The sequence below is a fragment of the Mesoplodon densirostris genome, chromosome 4, assembly GCF_025265405.1.
Source record: "Mesoplodon densirostris isolate mMesDen1 chromosome 4, mMesDen1 primary haplotype, whole genome shotgun sequence".
Taxonomy (NCBI): Eukaryota; Metazoa; Chordata; class Mammalia; order Artiodactyla; family Ziphiidae; genus Mesoplodon; species Mesoplodon densirostris.
Genome location: NC_082664.1, coordinates 77499391 through 77526833, shown reverse-complemented (window position 1 = coordinate 77526833; position 27443 = coordinate 77499391). Strand labels below are relative to the sequence as shown.

Genomic DNA, 27443 nt, shown 5'->3' with positions numbered 1-27443 from the left:
TTGAGTCTTCATTGCTGCACACGGGCTTTCTCTTGTTGTGGTGAGCGGGGGCTACTCTTTGCTGCAGTGCGTGGGCTTCTTATTCTGGTGGCTTCTGTTGCTGTGGAGCACAGGCTCTAGGCATGCGGGCTTCAGTAGTTGTGGCACGCGGGCTCAGTAGTTTGTGGCTCACGGGCTCTAGAGCACAGGCTCAGTAGTTGTGGCTCATGGGCTTAGTTGCTCTGTGCCACCAGGGAAGCCCTGTATTTTCTTTTTAATATATCAACATTGGTTCTTTAATTATGACATGTACATTTAAATATTTTTGATGTATTTGTGGGGAAAGGTGATCTCCACGTCCTCCTACATTGCCATGTTGATCCTCCTCTCTCATTGTGCTTTTTTAAAAAATTGAAGTATAGCTGATATACAGTACTATATAAGTTATAGGAGTAAATGTAGTCATTCACAATTTTTAAAGGCTATACTCCATTTATAGTTATTATAAAATATTGGCTATATTCCCTGTATTGTATAACATATCCTTGTAGCTTATTTCATACATAATAATTTGTACCTCTTAATAGCACCAACCCCTTTCCTCTCCCCACTAGTTTGTTCTCTATATCTGTGAGTTGCTTCTTTTTTGTTTATTGACTAGTTTGTTGTATTTTTTAGATTTCATATATAAGTGATATCATACAGGGTTTGTCTTTGTCTGACTTATTTTACTAAGCATAGTATTCTCTAGGTCCTTCCTTGTTGCTGCAAATGGAAACATCTCATTGTTTTTTTATGGCTGAGTAGTATTCCACTGTATATATATATACAGCATCTTCTTCATCCACTCATCTGTTGATGGGCACATATCTTGGCAATTGTAAATAATGCTGCTGTGAACACTAGGGAGCATGTATCCTTTCGAATTATAGTTTTCTCTGGATATATGCCCAGGAGTGGGATTGCTGGATCATATGGCAACTCTATTTTTAGTTTTTTAAGGAACCTTCATACTGTTTTCCATAGTGGCTGCACCAATTTACATTTCCACCAACAGTGTACAAGGGTTCCCTTTTCTCCACATCCTCACAAACATTTGTTATTTGTGTTCTTTTTGATGATAGCCATTCTAACTGGTGTGAGGTGATATCTCGTTGTGGCTTTGATTTGCATTTCCCTGATGGTTAACAATGTTGAAAATCTCTTCATGTGTTGGCCATCTGCATTTCCTCTTTGGAAAAGTGTCTATTCACTTCTTCTGCACTTTTTTTTTTTTTTTTTTGGCTGCGTTGGGTCTTTGTTGCCACACATGGTCTCCCTCTAGTTGCAGCAGGTGGGGGCTACTCTTCCTTGCTGTGCACAGGCTTCTCATTGCAGTGGCTTCCCGTGTTGTGGAGCATGGGCTCTAGGTGCACAAGCTTCAGTAGTTGCAGCACAGGGGCTCAGTAGTTGCAGCAGGCAGACCCTAGAGTGCACGGACTTCAGTAGTTGCAGTATGGAAGCTCTGTAGTTGTGGCGCGTGGGCTCTAGGGCACACAAGCTTCAGTAGTTGTGGTGCGCAGGCTCAGTAGTTGTAGCTCTCAGTCTGCAGAGTGCAGGCTCAGTAGTTGTGGCACATGGGCTCAGTTGCTCCAGACCATGTGGGATCTTCCCAGACCAGGGCTTGAACCCGTGTCCCCTGCATTGGCAGGTGGATTCTTAACCACTTAGCCACCAGGGAGGTCCCTGCACATTTTTAAATTGGATTATTTTTTATGTTCAGTTGTATTAGCTGTTTATATGTTGTGGATATAAACCTCTTATTGGTCATGTCATTTGCAAATATATTGTCTTATTCAGCAGGTTTTTTCATTTTGTCGATGGTTTCCCTTGCTGTGCAAAAGCTTTTAAGTTTAATTAGGTCCCATTTGTTTATTTTTTGTTTTATTTCCTTTGCTTTAGGAGACCGATATAAAAAATTATTGCTATGATTTATGTTAAAGAGTGTTCTGGGGGCTTCCCTGGTGGCACAGTGGTTGAGAATCTGCCTGCCAATGCAGGGGACACGGGTTCGAGCCCTGGTCTGGGAAGATCCCACATGCCGCAGAGCAACTGGGCCCGTGAGCCACAACTACTGAGCCTGCACATCTGGAGCCTGTGCTCCACAACAAGAGAGGCCGCGACAGTGAGAGGCCCGCACACCGCAATGAAGAGTGGCCCCCGCTTGCCACAACTAGAGAAAGCCCTCGCACAGAAATGAAGACCCAACACAGCCAAAAATAAATAAATAAATTAATTAATTAATTATTTAAAAAAAAGAGTGTTCTGCCTGTTTTCCTCTGAGAGTTTTATGCTTTTGGTCTTCCATGTAGGGTTTTTTTTTTTTTCATTTTTTTTGGCTGCGTTGGGTCTCCGTTGCTGCACATGGGCTTTCTCTAGTTGTGTCAAGTGGAGGCTACTTTTTGTTGTGTGTGCAGGCTTCTCATTGCAGTGGCTTCTCTTTGTTTTGGAGCACAGGCTCTAGGCACGTGGGCTCAGTAGTTGTGGCACATGGGCTTAGTTGCTCCAAGGCATGTGGGAGCTTCCCGGACCAGGGCTCCAACCCGTGTCCCCTGAATTGGCAGGCAGATTCTTAACCACTGCGCCACCAGGGAAGCCTCCATTTAGGTTTTTTATCTATTTTGTGTTTATTTTTGTATATGGTGTTAGAGAATCGTTTGTTTACCTGTAGCTGTCCAGTTTTCTCAGCACCACATATCAAAGAGGCTGTCTTTTCTCCATTGTATATTCTTGTCTGCTTTGTCATAGATTAATTGAACATAAGTCTGTGGATTTATTTCTGGACTCTCTAGTGTATCCATTGATTTTTTTTTTTTTTTTTTTTTTTTTTTTTTGCGATACGTGGGCCTCTCACTGTTGTGGCCTCTCCCGTTGTGGAGCACAGGCTCCGGACGCGCAGGCTCAGCATCCATGGCTCACGGGCCCAGCTGCTCCACGGCATGTGGGATCTTCCCGGACCGGGGCACGAACCCGTGTCCCCTGCATCGGCAGGCAGACTCTCAACCGCTGCGCCACCAGGGAAGCCCTATCCATTGATTTTATATGTCTGTTTTTGAGCCAGTACCATATTGCTTTGATGACTGTAGCTTTTATAGTATAATGTGAAGTCAGGGAGCATGAGTTCTCCAGCTCTGCTCGTTTTTAAGATTTTTTGGGCTATTTGGGGTCTTTTGTGTCTCCATACAAATTTTAAAATTATTTCTTCTAGTTCAGTGAAAAATGCCATTGGTATTTTGATAGAGATTGCATTGAATCTGTAGATTGCCTTGGGTAGTATGGTCATTTTAGCAATATTAATTCTTCCAATCCAAGAACATGGTATATCTTTCCATCTGTTTGTGTCATCTTCAATTTCTTTCATTGGTTTCTTATAGTTTTCCAAGTACAGGTCTTTTATCTCCTTAGGTAGGTTTATTCCTATGTGTTTTATTCTTTTTTTGTTTATTTCTTTTTTAAATTTAACTTTTATTTTATATTGGGATATAGTTGATTTACAATGTTGTGTTAGTTTCAGGTGTACAACAAAGTGATTCTGTTATACATACACATATATCCATTCTTTTTTTTCTTTCTTTTATGATAGACTTTTTTCCATGTCTATAAAGTTATTATTACTGCTTGTATATTGTTTAATTTAAACATTTTCTAGTCCTCTATTGAAGTACATTTATTCCACTTTTTGATATTAAAAGCTAAGTTTTTAAGTTGAAGTTAAGAGACACTGCTATGTATAAAATAAATAAGCAGCAAGGATATATTGTACGGCACAGAGAAATATAGCCATTATTTTGTAATAACTTTATTTTTTTAATTTTTATTTTATCAATATATTGGAGCATAGTTGATTAACAATGTTGTGTTAGTTTCAGGTGTACAACAAAGTGATTCAGTTATGCATATACATGTATCTATTCCTTTTTCAGATTCTTTTCCCTTTTGGGTTATTACAGAATACTGAGCTGCATTCCCTGTGCTATACAGTAGGTCCCTGATGGTTATCTGTTTTAAATATAGTAGTGTGTACATGTCAATCCCAAACTCCCAGTCTATCCTTCCCCCCTACACTTCCCCACTGGTAACCATAAGTTTGTTCTTTAAGTCTGTGAGTCTGCTTCTGTTTTGTAAATAAATTCACTTGTTGCATTTTTTTTAGATTCCACAAATAAGCAATATCATATTATATTTGTCTTTCTCTGTCTGTCTTACTTCACTTAGTATGATAATTTCCAGATCCATCCATGTTGCTGCACATGGCATTATTTCATTCTTTTTTATGGCTGAGTAATATTCCATTGTATATATGTACCACACCTTCTTTATCCATTCATCTGTTGATGGACATTTAGGTTGTTTCCATGTGTTGGCTATTGTAAACAGCACTGCCATGAACATTGAGGTGCATATATCCTTTTGAACCATGTTTTTCTCCAGATATATGCCCAGGAGTGGGATCGCTGGATCATATGGTAGCTCTATTTTTAGTTTCTTAAGGAACCTCCACACTGTTCTCCATAGTGGCTGTACCAATTTACATTCCCTCCAACAGTGTTAGGAGGGTTTCCTTTTCTCTACACCCTCTCCATCATTTATTGTTTGTAGATTTTTTGATGATGGCCATTCTGACTGTTGTGAGGTGATATCTCATTATAGTTTTGATTTGTGTTTGTCTAATAATTAGACAAACACAATTAGATTGTGTTTAATTAGAGCATCTTTTCATGTGCCTGTTGGCCATCTGTATATCTTCTTTGGAGAAATGTCTATTTAGGTCTTCTGCCCATTTTTTGATTGGGCTGCTTGTTTTTTTGATACTGAGCCACATGTGTTGTATGTAAGTTTTGGAGACTAATCCCTTGTCGGTTGCATTGTTGGCAAATATTTTTTCCCATTCTGTAGGTTGTTTTTTCATTTTCTTTATGGTTTCCTTTGTTGAGCAAAAGCTTTTAAGTTTAATTAGGTCCCATTTGGTTTTTGTTGGTTTCTTTTGCAGTACGCGGGCCTCTCACTCTTGTGGTCTCTCCTGTTGCGGAGCACAGGCTCCGGACGTGCAGGCTCAGTGACCATGGCTCACGGGCCTAGCTGCTCTGCAGCATGTGGGATCCTCCTGGACCAGAGCACAAACCCATGTCCCCTGCATTGGCAGGCGGACTCTCAACCACTGCACCACCAGGGAAGCCCCCATTTGTTTATTTTTGTTTTTATTTCCATTACTGTAGGAGGTGCATCCAAAAAGATATTGCTGTGATTCATGTTAGAATGTCCTGCCTATGTTTTCCTTTAGGAGTTTTATAGTATCCGGTCTTACATTTAGGTCTTTAATGTATTTTGAGTTTATTTTTGTGTATGGTGTTAGAGAATGTTCTAATTTCATTTGTTTACATGTAGCTGTCCAGTTTTCCCAGCACCATTTATCAAAGAGACTGTCTTTCCTCCATTGTATATTCTTACCTCCTTTGTCATAGATTAATTGACCATAAGTGCATGGGTTTATTTCTGGACTTTCTGTCCTGTTCCACTGATCTCTATTTTTGTTTCTGTGACAGCACCATACTGTTTTCATTACTGTAGCTTTGTAGTATAGTTTGAAGTCAGGGAGCATGATTCATCTAGCTCAATTTTTCTTTCTCAGGATTGCTTTCACTATTTGGGGGTCTTTTGCTTTTCCATACAAACTTTAATTTATTTTATTCTAGTTCTGTGAAAAATGCCATTGGTAATTTGATAGGGATTGAATTGAACCTGTAGATTGCCTTGGGTAGCATAATCATTTTAACATTATTGATTCTTCCAATCCAAGAACATGGTATATCTTTCCATCTGTTTGTGTCATCTTCAGTTTCTTTCATCAGTGTCTCATAGTTTTCAGAGTACAGGTCTTTTTCCTTCTTAGGTAGGTTTATTCCTAGGTATTTTATTCTTTTGGATGTCATAGTAAAAGGTATTGTTTCCTTAATTTCTCTTTCTGATCTTTCATTGTTAGTGTATAGAAATGCAACAGATTTCTTTGTATTAATTTTGTATCCTGCAACTTTACTGAATTCATTGATGAGTGCTAGTAGTTTTCTGGTGGTATCTTTAGGATTTCCTGTGTATAATGTTTATATCATGTCAGATGCAAACAGTGACTGTTTTACTTCTTCCTTTCCAATTTGGATTCCATTTATTTCTTTTTCTTGTGTGATTGCTATGGCTAGGACTTCCAATACAATGTTGAATAAAAGTGGCGAGAGTTGGCATCCTTGTCTTGCTCCTGATCTTAGAGAAAATGCTTTCAGCTTTTCATCATTGAGTATGTTATTAGCTGTATGGCCTTTATTATGTTGAGGTAGGTTCCCTCAATGCCCACTTTCTGGAGGATTTTTTATCATAAATGAATTTAGAATTTTGTCAAAAGCTTTTTCTGCATCTATTGAGATGATCACATGGTTTTTATTCTTCAGTTTTCAATGTGGTATACCACATTGATTCATTTCTGCATATTGAAAAATCGTTTCATCTTGGGTAAATTCCACTCAGTCATGATGTATGATCCTTTTAATGTATTGTTGCATTTGGTTTGCTAATATTTTGTTGAGGATTTTGCATTCGTGTTCATCAGTGATATTGGCCTACGATTTTCTTTTTTGTATAATATCTTTGTCTGGTTTTGGTATGAGGGTGACATTTGCCTTGTAGAATGAGTTCAGAATTGTTACTTTCTCTTCAGTTTGTTTTGGAATAGTTTGAGAATGATAGGTGTTAACTCTTCTCTAAGTGTTTGTTTGTTAGGAATTTTTCAATTACTGATTCAACTTCATTACTCATAATTGGCCTGTTTCTATTTTCTATTTCTTCCTGGTTAAGTCTTGGGAGATTGTACCTTTCTAAGAATTTGTCCATTTCTTCTAGATTGTCCATTTTATTCACATATAGTTGTTTGTAGTAGTCTCTTATGATGCTTTGTATTTCTGTGTGTCCATTGTAACTTCTCCTTTTTAATTTCTGATTTTATTTATTTTTGCCATCTCCCTTTTTTTTCTTTTGGAATCTGGCTAAAGTTTTTTGTTTGTTTGTTTTGAATTTTATTTTATTTTATTATTTTTTATACAGCAGGTTCTTATTAGTTATCTATTTTATACATATTAGTGTATGTATGTCAATCCCAATCTCCCAGTTCATCCAACCCCACCACACCCCTGCTTCCTCCCATACGTTTGTTCTCTGCATCTGTGTCTTTAGGGTCTGGCTAAAGTTTTATCAATTTTGTTTATATTTTTAAAGAACCAGCTGTTACTTTCATTGATCTTTTCTATTTTTTTGTCTCTATTTCATTTATTTCTGCTCTGATCTGTATGATTTCTTTCCTTCTACTAATTTGGGTTTTGTTTGTTCTTTTCTAGTTCCTTTAGACGCAAGGTTATGTTGTTTATTTGAGATTTTTCTTGTTTCCTGAGATAAGGTTGTATCACTATAAACTTCCCTCTTAGAACTGCTTTTGCTGCATCCCATATGTTTTGGATCATCATGTTTTCATTTTCATTTGTCTCTAGGTACTTTTGATTTCCTCTTTGATTTCTTCAGTAATCCATTGGTTGTTTAGTAGCATATTGTTTAGTCACCATGTGTTTTGTTTTGTTTTGTTTCACAGTTTTTCTCTTGTAGTTGATTTCTAATCTTGTAGCATTGTGGTCAGAAAAGATGCTTGATATGATTTCAATTTTCTTAAATTTACCAAGGCTTGTTTTGTGGTCTAGCATGTGATCTATGCTGGAGAATGTTCCACGTGCACTTGAAAAGAATGTGTATTCTCCTTTCAGACGGAATGCTCTCTGTATAAATTAAGTCCATTTTTTCTAATGTGTTATTTAAGGCCTTTGTTTACTTACCGATTTTCTGTCTGGATGATCTGTCCATTGATGTAATTGGGTTTTAAAGTCCCCTACTATTATTGTGTTACTGTTGATTTCTCCTTTTATGACTGTTATTTCCCTTATATATTTAGGTGCTTTTGTGTTGGGTGCATATATATTTACAATTGTTCTTACCTCCTTTGTCATAGATTAATTGACCATAAGTGCATGGGTTTATTTCTGGACTTTCTGTCCTGTTCCACTGATCTCTATTTTTGTTTCTGTGACAGTACCATACTGTTTTCATTACTGTAGCTTTGTAGTATATTGTATCAATCCAATCTTCTTGGATTGATCCTTTGATCATTATGTAGTGTCTTTTTTGTCTCTTGTAACAGTCTTTATTTTCAAGTCTATTTTGTTTGATATAAGTATTGTTAATCAAGTTTTCTTTTGATTTCCATTTGCAGGGTATACCTTTTTCCATCCCCTCACTTTCAGTCTGTGTGTGTCCTTAGATCTGAAGTGAATCTCTTGTTGGCAACATATATATGTGTTTTGTTTTTGTATCCATTCAGCCATTCTATGTCTTTTCTTTTTTAATATGTATTTATTTCTTTTATTTACTTGGCTGCTCTGAGTCTTAGTTGCAACATGCAGGATCTTCATTGCAGCACATAGGATCTTTAGTTGTGGCATGTGGGCTTTTAGTTGCAGCATGTGGGATCTAGTTCCCTGACCAGGGATCGAACCCACGCCCCCTGCATTGGGAGCACAGAGTCTTAACTACTGGACCACCAGGGAAGTCCCAGCCACTCTGTGTCTTTTTTTTTTTTGCATCTTTATTGGAGTATTATTGCTTTACAATGATGTGTTAGTTTCTGCTTTATAACAAAGTGAATCGGTTGTACATATACATATGTTCCCATATCTCCTCCCTCTTGCGTCTCCCTCCCTCTCACCCTCCCTATCCCACCCATCCAGGTGGTCATACTCTGTGTCTTTTTTTTTTTTTTTTTGGCGGTATGTGGGCCTCTCACTGTTGTGGCCTCTCCCGTTGCGGAGCACAGGCTCCGGACACGCAGGCTCAACGGCCATGGCTCACGGGCCAAGCCGCTCTGCGGCATGTGGGATCCTCCCAGACCGGGGCACGAACCCGTGTCCCCTGCATCGGCAGGCGGACTCTCAACCACTGCGCTACCAGGGAAGCCCTCTCTGTGTCTTTTGATTAGAGCATTTAGTCCATTACTTTTTAAGTAAGTATTGATAAGTACTTATTGCTATTATGTTCATTGTTTTGGGATTGTTTTTGTAGGTCTTGTTTTCTTTCTTCTTTTGTTCTCTTGTGATTGAATGAATGTATGTAGTGTTATTTAGTATTTAGTGTTATGTTTGGATTCCTTTTTCTTTTTTGTACTTGTATTTATTATAGGTTTTTGATTTGTGGTTACCATAAGGTTTTTGTATAGCTATATATATATATATGATTGTTTTAAGTTGCTGATCTCTTAATTTCAAATGCATTTTAACAATTCTGCATTTGTTCTCCTCTTATGATTACTGTTTCTGATATAATATTTTACATCTAATCATTTTGTGTATCTCTTAACTGCTTATTATGGATATAAATATAATTTTACTACTTTTGTCTTTTAACCTTTCTACTGGTTTTGTGCATGGATGATTTCCTACCTTTACTGTATGTTTGCCTTGACTGATGGATGAGATTTTTCATTTCATAATTTTCATGTTTGTAGTTGTGGCTTTTCTGTTTTGCTTAGAGAAGTTTTGTTTAACATTTCTTGTAAAGCTGGTTTAGTTGTGCTGAAGTCTTTTAGCTTTTGTTTGTCTGTAAAGCTTTTGATCTCCATCAAATCTGAATGAGAGCCTTGCTGGGTAGAACATTCTTGGTTGTAGCTTTTTCCCTTTTGTCACTTTAAACATGACACTCCCTTCTGGCCTACAGAGTTTCTGCTGAAAAGTCAGCTGATAGCTTTATGGAAGTTCCTTTGTATGCCATTTGTTGCTTTTCCCTTGCTGTTTTTTTTTTTTTTTTTTTTTTTTTTTTTTGCAGTATGCGGGCCTCTCACTGTTGTGGCCTCTCCCGTTGTGGAGCACAGGCTCCCGACACGCAGGCTCAGTGGCCATGGCTTATGGGCCCAGCCGCTCTGCGGCATGTGGGATCTTCCCGGACCAGGGCACGAACCCATGTCCCCTGCATCGGCAGGCAGACTCAACCACTGCGCCACCAGGGAAGCCCTCCCTTGCTGTTTTTATATTCTCTCTTTATCTTAATTTTTTCTCATTCTATTATTTATTTTATTTATTTATTTATTTATTTTTGGCTGAGTTGGGTCTTTGTTGCTGTGCACGGGCTTTCTTCTAGTTGCGGCGAGCAGGGGCTACTCTTTGTTGCGGTGCGCAGGCTTCTCACTGCGGTGGCTTCTCTTGTTGCGGAGCATGGGCTCTAGGCTCACAGGCTTCAGTAGTTGTGGCCCGCGGGCTCAGTAGTTGTGGCTCGCAGGCTCTAGAGCGCAGGCTCAGTAGTTGTGGCTCATGGGCTTAGTTGCTCCATGGCATGTGGGATCTTCCTGGACCAGGGCTCAAACCTGTGTCCCCTGCATTGTCAGTCAGATTCTTAACCACTGTGCCACCAGGGAAGCCCAATTTTTTCTCACTTTAATTACTATGTATCTTGGTTTGTTTCTCTTTGGATTCATCCTGTGTGGGACTGTCTATGTTTTCTGGCCTTGGGTGACTGTTTGCTTTCCCAGGCTAGGGAAGTTTTCAGCTATTATTACTTCAGATATGTTCTCTGCCCCTTTCTCAGTCTCTTTTCCTTCTGGACCCCTATCATGTGAATATTAGTGTGCTTGGTGTTGTCCCAGAGGTCTCTTAAACTGTCCTCATTTCTTTTCAATGTTTTTCTGTTCAATATCAGTGACTTCCACTACTATAGCTCGCTGATTGATTCCTAGGTATCATTTAGTCTACTGTTGATCCTTCTAGTGTATTTTTCATTTTAGTTATTGTAGTCTTCATTTCTGTAGGGTTGTTCTTTATATTTTCTAACTCTTTGTTAAAAACTTCTAAGTTCTCACTCTGTGCATCCATCCTTCTCCTGAATTCTTTGATCATCTTATGAGCACTACTCTGAACTTTTTTTCATGTAGATTTCCAGTGTCCACTTCATTTACTTCTTCTTCTGGGTTTTTATCTTGTTCCTCTATCTGGAACATGTTCCTCTGTCACCTCATTTTGCCTACATTGCTGTTTGATTTTTGTATTTCTTCTAGGTTGTTTACATTTCCTGACCTTGGAGAAATGGCCTTTTGTAGTACACGTCATATGCGTCCCAGCAGCATATTCCCCTCTTGTCACCCAAGCTATATGCTCTAGGTGTTCCCCCTATGAGAGCAGCATGGGTCCTTCTGTTGTGGCGGGCTGACTCTGTGGGCCATCTGGTGAACTTGTTTGGCCCCTGGTCTGGTTGCTTACCAGGCCCTGCCTTATGTGGAAGCTGCTGGCCACCAGTTGGCAAGACTGGGTCACAAGGCAGCTGCCTGTGGAACCCCAGAAGTCCTCAGGGCTAGTGCCAGCTCATTGGTGAGCAGAATCAGGCTCCATAAGGCTCCAGGGCTATTGCATACCCACTGGTGGGTGAAGTCAGGTCCTGGGGTTAATGCCAGCTTACTGTCAGGCAGAGTCAGGTCCTGGAGTCTGGTTGCAGGGCCCAGGTGTCCCAGAGCTGGTGTTAGATCACTGGTGGAGTGGGCCAGTTTCTGACACATTTATGGGGTGTCCAGAGTGTGGGGTCCAGGGTGTCCTAAATCTTGTGCTGGCATGCTAATGGGCATGGCCAGGGCCCAGCCAGTCCCAGGTCAGGGTTTGGCCTGCTGGTGGGTAGGCTGGGTTTTCAAGCTGTGTGATTGTGGTTTTCTTGTGTCTGATGTCTACTCCCTGGTGGGTGAGGCTGGTCTAGATGCTAAAGCAGGTTCCCTGGAGGGCAGGGCCATGTCCAGAGGTGGCTTTGGGCTCATGGAGTCTTAAGGCAGCCTGTCTGCTGATAGGTGAGGCTGTGTCCCCATCCAGTTAGTCTCTTTGCCTGAAGCATCCTAGCACTGACACCTGCTGGCTGTTGGGCCACCATTGGGGTGGGTCCTGGGGCTACTACGCTAGAAGGAGGATTCCACAGTGGTGCTTGCCAGCAGCAGTGTCCATGTGGTAAAAGGAGCTCCCAAAAATGGCTGCTGCCAGTGTCTGTGTCCAGAGGGTGAGCTGCAGTTGCCTGTTGTCTCTCTAAGAGATTCTTCAGGATCAGCAGGTGGGACTAATCCAAGCTCCTATCAATTTACTGCTTCTTCTCTGGGTCCTGCAGCATATGAGATTTTGTGTGCACTCTTTAAGAGTGAAGTCTCTGTTTTCCCCAGCCCCCTGGGATTCCTGAAAGTAAGCCCAGCTGGCCTTCAAAGCCAAATGCTCTGGGGGTTCATCTTCCCAGTGCTGGTCCCCCAGGCTGAGGAGCCCAATATGGGTCTAAGATCTCTCACTTCTCTGGGAGAACCTCTGCAACTGTCATTATTCTCCAATTTGTGGGTCACCCACCAGGGCTTATGGGACTTGGCTATATCACAAGTCCACCCCCCACCCATCTCTTTGTGGTTCCTTCTTTATGGCTTTATAGAAGTTCTCTTCTGGAAGGTTCTGGTCATTTTCATCAGTAGTTGTTCTGCAAATAGTTGTGATTTAGGTGTGCTCGTGAGAGAAGATGAGCTCAAGGTCTTTCTATTCCGCCATCTTGGTCAATCTCCTACAGTGATTTTTTTCAAAGCCTCACACAGAAACTTCAGTACAGTAATTCCTATGTGAGTCAGCCCCAGATTCAAGTGTGTTAGGCTTGATTTTTGTTAGAGAAGCTTTGAGAGACAATTGCAGCCATCATTAGTTATACTGCAGCACTGTAACACTGGGGTCTATAGTTTACACTGGGGGTAACTAAAGCCCTCACACAGAAGTTTCATCCTGTTATCCCTGAGGACATTTCTTTGCCAAGAACAAGTATGTTAGCCTTTGGTTAATGATCAAAGCAGAAAAGAGATCCTTGCAATAGGTTTCTTTAAGGTGACAACTTTTCAATGTCAACCTCTGGAGGAAGCACTTTAGGTGTCTGGAGAGGGTGTGGAGAAAAGGGAACCATGTTACACTGTTGATGGGAGTGTAAATTGGTGCAGCCACTATGGAAAACAGTATGGAGGTTCCTCAAGAAACTAGAAATAGAGTTGCCACATGATCCAGCAGTCCTACTCCTGGGCACATATCCAGACAAAACTATAATTCAGAAAGATACATGCACCCCAATGTTCATTGCAGCACTATTCACAATAGCCAAGACATGGAAGCAACCTAAATATCCATCGATGGATGAGTGGATAAAGAAGATGGGGTATATGTACACAATGGAATATTACTCAGCCATAAAAAAAGGATGAAATAATGCCATTTGCAACAACATGGGTGGACCTAGAGATTATCATACTAAGTGAAGTAAGGCAGACAGAGAAAGACAAATATCATATGATATCGCTTATATAAGCGATATACTAAAAAAGTATACAAATGAACTTATTTACAAAACAGAAACAGACTCACAGACTTAGAAAACAAATTTATGGTTACCGAAGGGGAAAGGTGCGGGGTGGATAAATTAGGAGTTTGGGATTAACATATACACACTACTATATATAAAATAGGTAATCAATAAAGACCTACTGTAGAGCACAGAGAACTCTACTCAATACTCTATAATAACCTATATGGGAAAAGGATCTGAAAAAGAATAGATATATGTATATGTATAACTAAATCACTTTGCTGTGCACCTGAAACTAACACAACATTGTAAATCAACTATAATATAAAATAAAAATCTAAAAATAAATAAATAAATATATATATATATAAAAACATAAAAATACCTACCTTAAAAAAAGTATTAGGAATATCAAGATCACATTGTACGAAAGAGAGCATGTGGGATGAGAGATATTGTTTGATGCTGTCTTTGTAAAATACAGTCAGCTACACCCTGATTGCACTGTTTTTCCTTGGCTTGGTCATTTTCTCCAGCCCCTAAAAGGACAAAACTTTCTTTCCACCTCCCTACCTTCTTTCCTTCCCTTTCTTTTTTCAGAAGTGAACCCTGTGTATTTGGCAAGCTTCTGAATAAGTGAAACTTTAAAAAAGAAGGTTTGTTTCTAGTGATTACAGCCAAAATTTAGGTACTCAGAACTAGTAACTAAACAGAAGATTGAAGATGTAGGTACTGGGTCTTTTCTGGGCTAGACAGGGTACTCCAAAACAGTTCTGTAACTCTAGTCTCTTCTCTGGCAGATAAAGAATCCTGTGAACAAGCTTCTGAAGTCAGTGAAGCACAAACTACAGATAGTGATGAGATAGTAACACCTGTATCTCAGAAATGTCCTAAGGCAGTAAGTATACTGGGGTAATCATTGTGCGTGAGCCAAAATTGTAAGTAATGACAGTGTGCTTAATGGCCATGTGTGTGACATTCAAATCCAGTTTTATTTAATGAACCAGATGGGAAATTCAAGTTATTTAATTAAATTTATGTTGCAAGTGAATGGAAGTCTGTTCATACAGGCAGATGAAAGGATCATTTTCTTGATTTGGTATAAATAAGGACTGACTTCAACACTTCTCTCTCCCATTTGGATCCCTTGCCTGCCTCCTTCATTGTATATGGTGATTCTCCCCAGCCTAAGTGATGCCCCTTTCTTTAAATCTACCTAAAGAGGTTTACTTTGGGAGGTGGAGGCTGGACGGATTCTTTGTGGGAGGGCTCAAAGAGATCATTCAGTTTCTGAAGGTTTTTACTCAACCTTTAAAACCTGTAATTACAATTATTTATTAAACATTTCGACCTCAGATCTGTTTTGGAACTAATTGAGGATACCCCCCCACACACACGCACACACACAAATCTATGAATAAATATCCACAAATATATTCACAATCATTGTATTGGAATATTGTGGGGTTTTTTTTTTTTTTTTTTTTTTTTTTTTGCGGTATGCGGGCCTCTCACTGTTGTGGCCTCCCCCGTTGCGGAGCACAGGCTCCGGACGCGCAGGCTCAGCGGCCATGGCTCACGGGCCCAGCCGCTCCGCGGCATATGGGATCCTCCCAGACCGGGGCACGAACCCGTATCCCCTGCATCGGCAGGCGGACTCTCAACCACTTGCGCCACCAGGGAGGCCCTATTGTGGGGTTTTAAATGAGGTAGAAAATGATCACCTTCGAGCTGCAAGAATGCTCCCTGGTACATTTGTAGGCACTCAATAAATATTTGTTGAATGAGTGGCTGAATGAAAGATTAAAATCTAACTGAGGATTATGAGCTTAATTAGAAACAGTAAAGAAAAGCATAAAGTTTATTTTCTGAACTTTTATCTGTTATATCTTTTTTAGACATTACGTAATTAATATCTTGAGAAATGTTTGTAAGACAGATCAGAGCCATAGAATTAGAACTAGACAGTAACACCTTAGAGATCATAAAGGTGAAGAAAACCAAGTGATATGTCCAACATTGTAGCAGTAGTTACTGAAAGAACTGGAACTTGAGTTAAGGTTTCTAAACCGTGCACATCTCAGATCAACCCAAAAAGCAGTCAGCTGGTCAGCAAATTTTGGAACTACAAGTCAGACAGATGACGTTAAAAATATTACCCTAAATTAAAGGCTCTTAAATAAGATCTCCTATTAGAAAACTTTTGTGTACCTAAAAATGTTGCTGGATAAACTAAATATGAAAATTGATCCCACTTAGTAAAAATTAGTGTTGTTATCAAATTAAACTTACAACACAGACACACATATACTTACTTGATAGCAGAAAAGCTTTATCAAAAGTCCAGACTCTTGTTCAACTTGTCCAAAAGAATTTGGGCAAGGAACACAGAATACAAAGGAGAAAAAAACACACAGGCTGAGGAGCAAAGAGAACAAAGAAGCAGGGGAATTTCCTGGCAGTCCGGTGGTTAGGACTTGGCACTTTCACTGCCATGGCCGGATTCAATCCCTGGTCAGGGAACTAAGATGGCGCAAGCTGTGTGGCACGGCCAAAATAAATAAATAAAAAAAATTTAAAAAAAGCAGTTTATTGAGGCTGAAGTGAAAGTTACACACTCACAGAAGAGTGCAGGCATCCTCACAAGTGCGGAGCATACCACAAGGTTTTTTAATCCCCCTTTTATCTTATTTTTTTAGCCCTTTGAATGGGCGGGGGTCTTTCTGATTAGGGGCGGAATATTCATTGAGAGGATGGTTGAGGTGTGGCCTAGATTGCACCAGGTTGCATCAGCTCCCAGTCTTACGCCTTTGTCTCCTGGAGCCACTGTACATGTGCTCTAAGAACTGTTTTTCCTTAAATTTTCCCTTACTAGTCAACCACACGGGAAGGTCATACAGGGTCATTGGCAATCTGTGCATTTTTATTGGGCATGTGCCATGGTTTTCATGGTCAGTGTTTCTTGTTCAGATGCTACAAAGTTTCTGTTTTAGATGCCATTTCTCCATGTGTCATGGTCTCATTAAGTGCAAAACAAGGAGGTGTATAGGCTGTCCTTGGGCCCAGCCCTGTCTTTCCTGCCTCATACTCAATCCTTTTTGTATTTCAAAATAGCTGGGCATGAAAGATGGAAGGAGTTGAAGGTCCAGAGGCAGTACGTGAGCTCTGTCCCTTTTGTGCCTGGAGTCAGCCAGGGTAAAGGAGGAGGCAAGAGAGTGTAGTGTTTAGGAGCATGGAACTGTGTTTCAGACAGAAGTGGTTTAGATCCAGTCTCTGCTATTAATATCTATGCCGCTTTGGGGAAGTTATTGAACCTCTATTAGACTCTGTTTCCTCATCTGTAAAGTGGTGATATTTTTTTTCTTGAAGTATAGTTTATTTACAATGCTTCAGGTGTACAGCAAAGTGATTCAGTTATGTATATTCGTTTTTCAGATTCTTTTCTATTAGAGGTTATTATAAGATATTGAATATAGTTCCCTGTGCTATGCAGTAGGTCCTTATTGTTTATCTATCTTATATATAGTAGTTTGTATCTGCTAATCCCATACTCCTTAATTTATCCCTCCCCCGCTTTCTGCTTTGGTAACCCTAGGTTTGTTTTCTATGTCTGTGAGCCTATTTCTGCTTTGTAAATAAGTTCATTTGTATCATATTTTAGATTCCATATATGTGATACCATATGATATTTATATGTCTGTCTGACTTCATTTAGTATGATAATCTCTAGATTCATCCATATTGCTGCAAATGGCATTATTTCATTCTTTTTATGGCTAATATTCCATTGTGCACATATACCACATCTTCTTTATTTATTCATCTATCGATGGACATTTAGGTTGCTTCCATGTCTTAGCTATTGTAAATAGTGGTGCTGTGAACATTGAGGTTGTAAAGTGGTAATATTAAGTATGCCCACCTTATAGCCATGTGGCAAGATTTAAATAAGGTAATGTGTGATAAAGGTTTAATACAGTACCTGAGACAAATTAAGCACCAGATTATAGTGATGATGATGTTGATGGTGGCAGCAGTCTGTCTTCTCTGAAATACGCTAGTTCTTTTTTTTTAATTTTTTTAAATTTTTGGCTGCATTGGGTCTTCGTTGCTGTGCACAGGCTTTCTCTAGTGGCAAGTGGGGGCTACTCTTCGTTGTGGTGCATGGGCTTCTCATTGCGGTGGCTTCTCTTGTTGTGGAGCATGGGCCCCAGGGCGCTCGGGCTTCAGTAGTTGTGGCACACAGACTCAGTAGTTGTGGCTCGCGGGCTCTAGAGTGCAGGCTCAGTAGTTGTGGAGCACGGGCTTAGTTGCTCTGCGGCATGTGGGATCTTCCCGGACCAGGGCTTGAACCCCTGTCTCCTGCATTGGCAGGTGGATTCTTAACCACTGCGCCACCAGGGAAGCCCATGAAATACGCTAGTTCTTAAATGCAAGCTTCTCTGATCTGGTAGTGGCTCCTACAAGGAAGGACTAGGCCCTAAGGGGAGGGGATTGAGGCAGAGGGGTGTCATTTCCCTTCTACCTGCCAGGTCAATTGAATAGGTTGAACAGTATGACTTAAGGAAGACCTTTACGAAATGTCTTTCTCTTGTACTGCTAAAAAAGTAAAACAATCATAGTACATTTGGGTCTTTAACTTCCTGTCTTTTAGTCCAGAATTAGAACAGTTCCTGTATCATGAGATATGTATAGGAATGTTCCACAGGAGGCTCTGTTAATTAGCACAAGGTTCCTAAAGGCCTTCTGTACTTATCTTCCAAGAATCCCCAGAAAATGATCTCAACCCAAACCATATGGTTTCCTCCAGATGAAGTTCAATTCCTGGTCTCAGGAATCAATCTCCCATTCTGAGTGGACCATGTAACTTTTCCCTCCCCCTTCTTAGCAGCTCCTAATGAGAAGGGAGCAATCATTTCCATTGCTTTGTGGCCTCAGGTTACTGTCTTTTAGCCGTAGTGTATATCAAGGACCTCAAAGTTTATTCTTTTTTCTTATACTCTTAATTTCAGGGGTTGAAAATGTCTTGACCCCTTATGTATGCTAATTAGTTTTAGGAAATCTGCCCGCCCCCCGCCCTCAAATTATCTAGCACACCTGAACAAGCCAAAGGGAGCTGTCTGTCTGGCACTAATGCTGCATAACTAACTGCTGTTAGGGGCTCTGCTAGCAATGAGTTAATATATATTTCAGTTGTTAGTATGGTTAATATTACTAATTATATATGTGTGTGTGTGTGTATATAAATAAATAAATAAATAAATAAATAAAAATATAAATAAATAAATAAATATATATATATATATATATATATATATATATATATATATATATATATATTTGCTGTTCAGTCCCAGTAAGATTATATAATGGAACCAGCTCATGTAAAGGATTCTGGATCAAAGAAAAATATTAGATTGAACCATATCTTAGTCAATTCAGGCTTCTATAATGAAGTACCACAGACTGGGTGGCTCATAAACAACAGAAATTTACTTCTTTTGGTCCGATTCTGGTGAGGGCCTCCTTCTAGGTTGCAGACTGCCATTTTCTCATTGTGTCCTCATGTGCCAGAAAGAGAGCAAACCAGCTCTCTGGCCTCTTATAAGGGCACTAATCCCATTCACAAGGGCTCCACCCTCATGACTTAATTAGCTCCCAAAGGCCCCACCTCCAAATACCATCACATTGGGATTAGGGTTTCAACATATAAATTTTGAGGGGTACACAAATATTCAGTCCATAACAAGCCATATGAAATTATCACTTTTATAGATTAAAAATGATGGACTATCGTCAATTTCATATAGTTCATTCTAATAGGAATGAATAAAGCCTCCATGTGTACCTTGCTCAAATTTTAATTTTATTCATCCTCCTAATTCACCTTTGTTATCAGAGTAAGCTTGATATGGATTTCTGATCATTTGTCCCAGGATTAGTTGCAAGTAAGGTAAGAATACGTTTTTCTTTTATAAACTAGAATACTACAGATAGAGCTAACTCTCTATTGACCATTACCTATAATCCCTGCTGCCTCTCCCCAACTCCGCCACCCCAGAAAAACCATTGTTTTGAATTTTGAGGTACATCTTTTCAGATCATAAAAAACACTTTAACATTCATATTGTTTTGTATTAGTCTTTTTTGCTTTAAATAAATGACATTAAACTGTATATGAACTGTACGTATTATTCTTTTAAAAAGCTTTTTATTTTGAAATAATTACAGATTTGTAAACAGTTGCAAAAAATGTCCAGAGAGGTACCATTTACTCCTCACCCAGTTTCCCCCATTTTTCAAAGCATTTTTGGTCTGTATTCTTCTGAAACATTCATTTTTCTTTTTGAAAAAAGTTTTTCTTTTTTAAAAAATTGAGGTATAGTTGTGCAATATTATGTAAGTTTTGGGTGTACAACAATGATTCACAATTTTTTAAAAGGTACATTATAGCTATTATAAAATATTGGCTGTATTCCCTGGGTTGTACAATATATCCTTGTAGCTTATTTATTTTAGTAGTAGTTTGCATCTCTTAATCCCCTACCCCTATCTTGCCCCTCCCTGCTTCCCTCTCCCCACTGGTAACCACTAGTTTGTTCTCTATGTCTGTGGGTCTCTTCCTTTTTTGTATATTCACTAGTTTAACATTTAAAAAAATTTTTTTACTTGAAGTATAGTTGATTTACAGTGTTGTGTTAATTTCTGCTGTACAGCACAGTGACTCAGTTATACATACATATATATACATTCTTTTTTTATATTCTTTTCCATTATGGTTTATCATAGGATACTGAAGATAGTTCTCTGTGCTATACAGTAGGACTTCGTTGTTCATACATTCTATATATAATAGCTTACATCTGCTAACCCCAACCTCCCACTCCAGGCCTCCTACAACCCTCTCCCCCTTGGCAACCACAAGTCTGTTCTCTATATCTGTGAATCTGTTTCTGTTTCATAGATAGGTTCATTTGTGACATATTTTAGATTCCACATATAAATGATATCATATGGTATTTGCCTTTCTCTTTCTGACTTACTTCACTTAGGATGATAATCTCTAGTTGCATCCATGTTGCTGCAAATGGCATTATTTCATTCTTTTTAATGGCTGAGTAGTATTCCATTGTATACATGTACCACATCTTCTTGATCCATTCATCTGTCAGTGGACATTTAGGTTGCTTCCATGTCTTGGCTATTGTGAATAGTGCTGCTATGAACATAAGGGTGCATGTATATTTTTGAATTAGAGTTTTGTCTGGATATATGCCCAGGAATAGGATTGCTGGATCATATGGTAATTCTATTTTTAGTTTTCTGAGGAACCTCCATACTGTTTTCCATAGTGGCTGTACGAACTTACATTCCCACCAACAGTGTAGAAGGGTTCCCTTTTCTCCACATCCTCTCCAGCATTTGTTATTTGTAGACTTTTTAATGATGGCCATTCTGACCCGTGTGAGGTGGTACCTCATTGTAATTTTGATTTGCATTTCTCTAATAATTAGAGGTGTTGACCATCTTTTCATGTGCCTATTGGCCATTTGTATTTCTTCTTTGGAGAAATGTCTGTTTAGGTCTTCTGCCCATTTTTCGATTGGGTTGTTTTTGTTGTTGTTGTTGTTGTTGAGTTGTATGAGCTGTTTGTATATTTTGGAAATTATGCCCTTGTTGGTCATATTCTTTGCAAATATTTTCTCCCATTCTGTAGCTTGTGTTTTTGCTTTGTTTATGGTTTCTTTTGCTGGGCACAGGCTTGTAAGTTTGATTAGGCCCCATTTGTTTATTTTTGTTTTTATTTCTATTGCCTTGGGAGACTGACCTAAGAAAACATTGGTATGATTTATGTCAGAAATATTTTGCCCATGATATCTTCTAGGAGTTTTATGATGTCATGTATTATTTTAACTCTTTAAGCCATTTTGAGTTTATTTTTGTGTATGGCGAGAGGGTGTGTTCTAACTTCATTGATTTACATGCAGCTGTCCAACTTTCCCAACACCACTTGCTGAAGACACTTTTTCCTGTTTTATATTCTTGCTGCCTTTGTTGAAGATTAATTGACTGTAGGTGTGTGAGTTTATTTCTGGGCTCTCTATTCTGTTCCACTGATCCATATGCCTGTTTTTGTGCCAGTACCACGCTGTTTTGATTAATGTAGCTTTGTAGTATTGTCTGAAGTCTGGGAGGTTTATGCCTTCTGCTTTGTTCTTTTTCTTCAGGATTGCTTTGGCAAATCTAAGTCTTTTATGTTTCCATATAAATTTTAGGATTATTCTAGTTCTGTGAAAAATGTCATGGGTAATTTGATAGGGAATGCGTTAAATCTGTAGATTGCTTTGGGTAGTATGGCTGTTTTAACAATATTAATCATTTTAATCCAAGAGCATGTGATATCTTTCCATTTCTTTTTTTTTCTTTCTTTCTTTCCATTTCTTTGAATCATCTTCAATTTCCTTTATTAATGTTTTATAGTTCTCAGTGTGTAAGTCTTTCACCTCCTCAGTAAGGTTTATTCCTAAGTATTTTATTTTTGCAGGTGCTATTTTAAAAGGTATTGCTTTTTTACATTCTCTTTCTGATATTTCATTGTTAGTGTAAGGAAATACAACTGGTTTCTGAATGTTAATCTTGTATCCTGCTATCCTGCTGAACTTGTTTTTCAGTTCTAGTAGTTTTTGTGTGGAATGTTTAGGGTTTTCTATATATAGTATCATGTCATCTGCATATAATGACAATTTTACCTCTTTCCTTCCAATTCGGATACCTTTTATTTCTTTTCCTTGTCTGATTGCTGTGGCTAGGACATCCAATACTATGGTGAATATAAGAGGTGAGAGTGGGTATCCTTGTCTTTTTCCAGATTTTAGTAGAAAGGCTTTCAGCTTTTCACCATTGAGTATTATATTGGCTGTGTGTTTGTCATAAATAGCTTTTATTATGTTGAGATATGTTTCCTGTATATCCACTTTGGTAAGAGTTTTTATCATAAATGAATGTTGAATTTTGTCAAATGCTTGTTCTGTATCTATTGATCATTTGTTTTTTTTCTTTTCTTTTTTTAATGTAGTATGTCACACTGATTGATTTGCGTATGTTGAACCATCCTTGTGAACTTGGGATGAATCCCACTTGGTCATGGTGTATGATCTTTTATGAGTTATTGGATTTGGTTTGCTAATATTTTGTTGAGAATTTTTGCATCTATATTCATCAAAGATATTGGCCTGTAATTTTTCTTTTTGGTGGTGTCTTTGTCTGGTTTTGGTATCAGGGTGATAGTGGCTTCATAGAATGTCTTTGGGATTCTTTCCCTCCTCTTCAATTTTTTGGAAGAGCTTGAGAAGGATAAGTATAAATTCTTCTTTGTACGTTTGGTAGAATTCACCTGTGAACCCATCTGGTCCTGGACTTTTGTTTGTAGGGAGTTTTTAAATTACAGAGTCTATTTCACTTCTAATGATTAGCCTGTTCAAATTATCTGTTTCTTCTTGATTCAGTTTTGGTGGGCTGTATATTTCTAAAAACGTATCCATTTCTTCTAGGTTGTTAAATTTGTTGGCATATAATTGTTCATAGTATTCCCTTACGATTTTTTGTATTTCTGCAGTATCAGTTGTTATGTCTCCTTTTTTATTTCTTATTTTGTTTATTTGGGTTCTCTCTCTTTCCTTCTTGATGAGCCTGGCCAGAGGTTTGTCAATCTTGTTTACCCTTTCAAAGAACCAGCTCCTGGTTTTATTGATTTTTTTCTGTTTTTTAATCTCTATTTTATTTATTTCCTCTCCAATCTTTATTACTTCCATTCTTCTGCTGACTTTAGGTTTTATTTGTTCTTATTTTTCTAATTATTTTAGCTGGTAGGTTAGGTTGGTTATTTGAGATTTTTCTTATTTTTTGAGGAAGGCCTGTATCACTATGAACTTCCCTCTAAGAACTGCTTTTGCTGTATCCCATAAATTTTGTATGGTTGTGTTTTCATTGTCATTTGTCTCAAGGTATTTTTAAATTTCCTCTTTGGTTTCATCATTGACCCATTGGTTATTTTAGTAGCATGTTGCTTAATCTCCATGTAATCATTTTTTTCTCATTTCTTTTTCTGTGGTTGATTTCTAGTTTCATGCCATTGTGGTCTGAAGAGATGCTTGAGATAATTTCTAAACTCTCAGATTTATTGAGACATTGAAAACAATTTATTATTGTTTTGTACCATAGTATGTGGTCAAACCTAGGGCATGTTCCATGTGTACTTGAAAAGAATGAGTATTCTGGGGCTTCCCTGGTGGCACAGTGGTTAGGAATCTCCCTGCCAATGCAGGGGACACGGATTTGAGCCCTGGCCTGGGAAGATCCCACATGCCACGGAGCAACTGGGCCCGTGCGCCACAGCTACTGAGCTTGTGCTCTGGAGCCTGTGAGCCACAACTACTGAAGCCCATGCACCTAGAACCTGTGCTCCACAAGAAGAGAGGCCACTGCAATGAGAAGCCCACGCACTGTAGAGAAGAGTAGCCCCCGCTTGCCGCAACTGGAGAAAGCCTGCATGCAGCAATGCAGCCAAAAATAAATAAAATAAATAATTTTTAAAAAAAGAATGTGTATTCTGGGGTTTTTTTGATGTAATGTCCTGAAAATATCAATTAAGTTCTATTGTATTATTTAGAATTTCTGTGCCTTATTGATTTTCTGTCTAGGCGATCTGTCCATTGATGTGAGTGGGGTGTTAAAGTCTCCTACTATTATTGTATTCCTGTCAATTTCTCCCTTCATGTCTGTTAGTATTTGTTTTATGTATTTGGTTGCTCTTATATTAGGTGCATATATATTGATGAGTGTAAAGTCCTCTTTTTATATTGATCCTTTTATCATTATACAATATCCTTCTTTATCTTTCTTTATGGCCTTTGTTTTGAAGTCTATTTTGTCTGAGTATTGCGACCCCACTTTATTTTCATTTCCATTTGTATGAGACATTTTTTTCCATCCCCTTACTTTCAATCTATGTGTGTCCTTTGCCCTAAAGTGGGTATCTTGTAGGCAGCATATTGTAGGCTCTTGTTTTCTTTTATCCAGTGTGCCACTCTGTGTCTTTTGATTGAAGCTTTTAATCCATTGACATTTAAGGTAATTTTTAAAAATAAATTTATTTATTTATTTATTTTAATTTATTTTTGGCTGTGTTGGGTCTTCATTGCTGCATGCGGGCTTTCTCTTGTTGCAGCAAGTGGGGCTACTCTTCGTTGTGGTGCATGGGCTTCTCATTGCAGTGGCTTCTCTTCTTGTGGAGCATGGGCTCTAGGCATGCAGGCTTCAGTAGTTGTGGCTCACAGGCTCTAGAGCGTAGGCTCAGTAGTTGTGGCGCACAGGCTTTGTTGCTCTGCAGCATGTGGGATCTTCCTGGTCCAGGGCTCAAACCCATGTTCCCTGCATTAGCAGGCAGATTCTTAACCACTGTGCCACCAGGGAAGTCCCTAAGGTAACTATTGATAGATATGTATTTATTGCCATTTAAACCTTATTTTCCTGTTGATTCTATACTTCTTCTTTGTACCTTTCTTTTTGTTTTTCCTTTTGTGGTTTGATGGTTTTCTTCTGTATTATACTTATGTTCTCTTCTTTTTGGTTTTTGTGAATCTATTGTAGGTTTTTGATCTGTGGTTACCCTGTTTTTCAGGTATGTTAAACCCATCCTATTTCTACTTGCCTTAGACTAGTAGTCATATAGGCTCAAACACATTCTAGGAACTGAAAAAAAATCTACATTTTCTTATTTTACTCCCCACATTTTATGATTTTCATGTCCTCTTTTACATTTTCATGTTCATACTTTTGCTGTTCACTGTGGTTATCATCACTTTCACAGAAATTTTTTCATTTTTTAAAAATCTGTGTACTGGCTTGTTTAAGTGATTTACTTTCCAATTGTTATTTTCTCTTTCCTTTAGATTCTTACTTCTTTTCTATTTAGGGAAGACCTTTCAATATTTCCTTTAGAATAGATTTAGTATTGCTGTATTCTTTTAGTTTGTTTGTCTGAGAAATTCTTTATCTTTCCTATTCTGAATGATAATCTTGCTGGGGTAGAGTATCCTAGGTTACAGATTTTTCCCCTTCAGAACTTTGAATGGATCTTGCCCCTCCCTTCTGGCCTGCAGCGTTTCTATAGAGGAATCAACTGTTAGTCTTATGGGGGTTCTCTTGTAATTAACTGTTTGTTTTTCTCTTGCTGCCTTTAGAATCCTCTTTATCTTTAACTTTTGCCATTTTTATTATAATATGTCATGGGACTTCCCTGGTGGTACAGTGGTTAAGAATCTGCCTGCCAATGCAGGGGACATGGATTCAATCCCTGGTCCAGGAAGATCCCACATGCCGTGGAGCAACTAAGCCTGTGCGCCACAACTACTGAGCCTGTGTGCCACAACTACTGAAGCCCGCCTCAACTGCTGAAGCCCATGTGCCTAGAGCCTGTGCTCTGCAACAAGGGAAGCCACCACAATGAGAAGCCTCCACACCGCAACAAAGAGTAGACCCCGCTCACTGCAGCTAGAGAAGGCCTGTGCACAGCAACAAAGGCCCAACGCAGGAAAAAAAAAAAAGTCTTGGTGTAGGTCTGTTTAGGTTTATCTTGTTTGGGACCCTCCATGCTTCCTGTAGCTGGATATCTGTTTCCTTGTTTAGGTTTGGGAACTTTTCAGCCGTAATTTCTTCAAATACATTTTCGATCCGCTTTTCTCTTTCTTCCCCTTCTGGAATTCCTATCATGTATAGGTGGGCATGCTTTATATTATCCCATAGGTCTCTTATATTGCTTTCATTTTTTTCATTTGGCTTTCTGTCTGCTGTCCTGATTGAGTGATTTCCATTATTCTATCTTCCAAGTCACTTATTTGTTCTTCTGTATTATTCATTCTGCTACTTATTGCCTTTAGCTCAGCTTACATCTCAGTCAATGAGTTTTCTGATTTTTCTTGGTTCCTCTTTATAGTTTCTAGTTCCTTCTTATAGTACTCTGCATTTCTGTCAATGGCCTTTCTTAATTCCTTCAGTACCCCTTTTTGAAACCAGTGTCTATTAAATCAAAGAGGTCTGTTTCATTGTTTGTTCTTTCAGGGGAATTTTCTTGGTCTTTAAACTGGAGGTGGTTCCTCTGCTTCTTCATTTTACTTATATTTCTCTTGTTCTGTGAGTTTAGGAGAAACAATTATCTACTGTGGTCTTGGAGGGCTATTATGTGGAAGCATCCCTGTGTAGCTGTGTGGGTTTAATATTTTTGGTGCAAGGGCTGTTTTAATATGGATATCTGTTGCCTCTTCCCTCAGCATGTGCAGGCCATTATCCCCTTGATAGGGGGTGTGCAGATGCGGCAGTGCCCAGTCCTAGGGTTCTTGGTGGCAGTGGTGGCTCATGTGCATCCCCGGAGCATGTGATGGGTGCGGGAGCTGCTCGTGACCACTCCTGGAGCTCGTGTAGGTGGTGTCCTACCGCCTGAGAGCACATGCAGGGAAAAAGCCTGCAATGGTGGGTCCCACCCCTCCCCTCATGCACCCCCCAAACAATGGCACCTGTCCTCTAAGGTGGCGTGGGCTTGCTCCACAAACACCCTCAGTTGCAGTCACACCAGACTCCAGCCCCTTCAGGCTGTTTTCACACTGCCAACCCCAGTCTTCTCTCTGGGTCTGATATCCGAAGCCTGAGCTTCAACACCCAGCCCCAACCCACACCAGCAGATGCATATCTCAGGCTGGGGAGTGCAGGGCAGTGGCACTGACTATGCAGGTCTCTCTCCATTCTGGCTGCTGAAAACTGGTTGCTGCATTCTCCTCTGAGGCTCTGAAGCTCTGTCCCAGCTGATCTCCCCGCTGGTGAGGGGACTTCCCAGGGTGTGGGAACCTTTCCTTTTTCACAGCTCCCTCCTAGGAGGGAGGTCCCATCCATATTCCTTTCTCACTTCCTTTTTTCCTTTTTTCTTTTGTCCTACCTGGTTACATGGAGATTTT

The 27443-nt window shown here is 39.2% G+C and overlaps 1 protein-coding gene across 5 annotated transcripts in view; it reads left to right on the top strand.

Annotated features, from left to right (window-relative positions):
• RPGRIP1 (RPGR interacting protein 1) overlaps positions 1-27443 on the top strand; it is a 64688-nt gene that overhangs the window by 21998 nt on the left and 15247 nt on the right. For 3 of the 5 annotated variants that reach the window (XM_060096506.1, XM_060096505.1, XM_060096504.1), the window contains one exon: positions 14238-14335. In XM_060096506.1, the coding sequence (XP_059952489.1) occupies positions 14238-14335 (98 nt within the window). Of the gene's footprint in view, positions 1-14222; positions 14336-27443 lie in introns of all 5 variants that reach the window. The other 2 variants (XM_060096507.1, XM_060096508.1) reach the window with 1 other exon arrangement.